General features: G+C 51.2%; 3 protein-coding genes across 3 annotated transcripts in view; all 3 read left to right on the forward strand.

Moving 5' to 3' along the window:
- Nucleotides 1–210, forward strand: part of Pmar_PMAR019230 (hypothetical protein) — a gene marked incomplete at both ends in the record, with an annotated part of 531 nt that extends 321 nt beyond the window's left edge. Inside the window, one exon of the mRNA XM_002780282.1 lies at nucleotides 1–210. Coding sequence (XP_002780328.1) covers nucleotides 1–210 — 210 coding nt within the window.
- Nucleotides 211–355: 145 nt separating this feature from the next.
- Pmar_PMAR019231 (glutamate 5-kinase, putative) lies at nucleotides 356–1074 on the forward strand (the record flags this gene model as incomplete). Its single annotated transcript, XM_002780283.1, has 4 exons — nucleotides 356–439; nucleotides 538–703; nucleotides 755–896; nucleotides 948–1074. The coding sequence occupies 4 exons, from the start codon at nucleotides 356–358 to the stop codon at nucleotides 1072–1074; spliced, it is 519 nt and encodes a 172-aa protein (XP_002780329.1).
- A 436-nt stretch (nucleotides 1075–1510) lies between these two features.
- The window catches only part of Pmar_PMAR019232 (dna mismatch repair protein pms2, putative), a gene marked incomplete at both ends in the record, with an annotated part of 2158 nt that continues 1207 nt past the window's right edge, over nucleotides 1511–2461 (forward strand). The window contains 2 exons of the mRNA XM_002780284.1: nucleotides 1511–1651; nucleotides 1847–2405. Of these exons, the coding sequence (XP_002780330.1) occupies nucleotides 1511–1651; nucleotides 1847–2405 (700 nt within the window). The remainder of the gene's footprint in view (nucleotides 1652–1846; nucleotides 2406–2461) is intronic.

The following is a 2461-nucleotide window of genomic DNA, read 5'->3' on the forward strand; positions in this document are numbered from 1 at the left end:
TCCGAAATGCAGCGAATGAGCTCTCACATGGGTGTATCTATCATAAACGAGAACGATTGTATATGCGTGGATGAGCTCCGATTTGGCGACAACGACACACTATCTGCATTAGTTGCAGTGAGTTGCAATGCGGATAAGCTGTTCCTCCTCACTGACGTCGATTGCCTGTACGATAAGAATCCACACGAGTCCCCGATGCCAAACCCATAAGGGAGCTGACTAGTGTTGATCTCGCTAAGTTGGATGTTGAAGTTGCGGGAGACAGTCAATGGGGTAATATACTACGAGCACGCCGAGCCTTCTCTGCTACGATCCTTATGCGTAATACAACATCTGTTGAATAGGCACCGGTGGTATGGCTACCAAGTTAGTGGCGGCTAGGACTGCTGTTGCTGCTGGAATCGAGTGTATTCTCACGCATGGTGCCAAACCCAATAAGGTAGTATGGACATTCTCCCCGGCATTCGAAGCTGTAGTTAGTCGAATCAATTGGGAGATTTGAAGGTACTGGAATATCTCCGAGACGGATCCGAGAAGGAGCTGATGACAGTCTTCAGAGTGGCTTCCGATAATATTCAGTTCGCAGTATCGAAGATGACCTGGAGGCGACGCTGGATGCTGGGCCTTGAGACAAGAGGAGTAATCAAACTGGATAAGGGGGCAGCCGATGCTATAAGGAAAAAGAAGAGCCTTTTCGCGGCGGGTAGGAACGAGGTGACTCCTGGAAGAGGTGTCACCGGCCGTTCTACTGTAGGTATCATACAGGTCACGGGGAGCTTCCATCGTGATGACTGCGTGTCGCTTGTGGACGGCGAAACCGGCGAGGAAATAGCCCGCGCCCTCGTGAATCTTCGGGACTTCGAAGTGAAGAAAATCATGGGCCATAGATCTTCTGAGTGAGTTCATAGTTCGTATTCGCAATGATTGTTCCATCTGGCTTGCTGTAGATATGCGGAATTGTTGGGCTGTGTTGTAGCACCGGAAGTTGCGTATCGTGAGAACATAATACTCACTACAGGGGCCCTTGCGGTTTTCGAAAGCGAGCCGGAGGACTCGGATCAACCCTCGGTCTAATGCTGAAGAGTGCCCTGTGGAAAAGTCCAGAGAATACCATACAAGGCGCGTCCTCAGCTGCCGAAGTGTCAAGTTGATCCCTCATTGTTGGATACATTCTGTCCATCTCTAACTGGTGATTTCGCAAGGTCGCGTTAGCAGTCGTGAATGTGGGGAGACACCTGAAGCTGAGAATGCGCCTTCACATCGGAAGGGGGGTCGCTGTTGCAAAGCATGGTCTAGAAACGTCGGTTTCGTTTGCGTGAATCATCTACGAAAACGACGATGATCTTTCGCTGTCTGACCTCGTCCCTCGTTAGCCTTTCGACAACAAGGTGAGTCACCTTAGGTGACTGGCTTTCACTCATTCCGTGGCTCGAATGCATCTGCCGCTCATGATCTGCCCTCGGCGGCGACCACTGCTTTTCTGCACTTACTCGCTCTCAGTACTCTCAGCATGTCCAAAGACGCTCCGGACGTACAAAAGGGCGAGATCTCATCTCTGACGCGAGATGTCGTGGACAGCATATGCGCAGCTCAGGTCGTGACCAGTTTGAGCCAATGCGTCAAAGAGCTTCTGGAGAATTCGTTGGATGCAGTATGTAGTCCAGGGGGGTATGGATGGTGCTCACCTTACATTCGCTCAACTATGCAGTACTGTTCGAATTTCGCGGAATTGCGTCCGATCAGAAACCAGGCGTATGCGTGAGCTGATCAGACTGAAATTCGGTGCTGCTCTTACGATCCTCGATTGATGAAAATGGTAGTTCGTGACGGTTCTACTCCTCTTCAGGGCGCTAGAAATATTACTGTCACCCTCGTTAACAACGGCGTTGACATGATAGCGGTATCGGATGATGGTTGTGGTGTATCGGAGGAGAATTGGTCTACGCTTTGCAGTTGGCACGCTACAAGCAAAGTCGACATTGTGGAGAGCCGGACAGATGAGCTCCGATTGGGTCACAGCGATTTTGGTTTCCGAGGGGAGGCTCTAGCAGCGATGTGTGGTCTGAGCAATGGGGGAGTCACCGTCCTCACACGCACGGAAGACTCGAAAGCTGAGACTGGCAAGGTGCTCGTGTATGATAAAACCGGTCGTCTTTCGAGCAGTGATGGGGAGGCCGCACGGGGCGTTGGTACTACTGTCACCATACGGGGGCTGTTCAGAGGTCTCCCAGTAAGGCTCAGGGAGTTCGAGAGGAATGCCAAGAAGCAAGTCACGGCGACCGTAGGGCTCATGCAGGCGTATGCTGTTATACGGCACGATGTAGCTTTCCGATTGACATGTGATGGTCGTTCACTACTGGCTACTAATCCTGAAGATGACATGGAAACAGCAATACGGAAGGTTTGTTGTATATCAGCAGCAGAGCTCGCGAGTATGACTCGACTCGTGTTGGAGGATGAG

The sequence above is a fragment of the Perkinsus marinus genome (assembly GCF_000006405.1).
Source record: "Perkinsus marinus ATCC 50983 genomic scaffold scf_1104296944428, whole genome shotgun sequence".
NCBI lineage: Eukaryota > Perkinsozoa > Perkinsida > Perkinsidae > Perkinsus > Perkinsus marinus.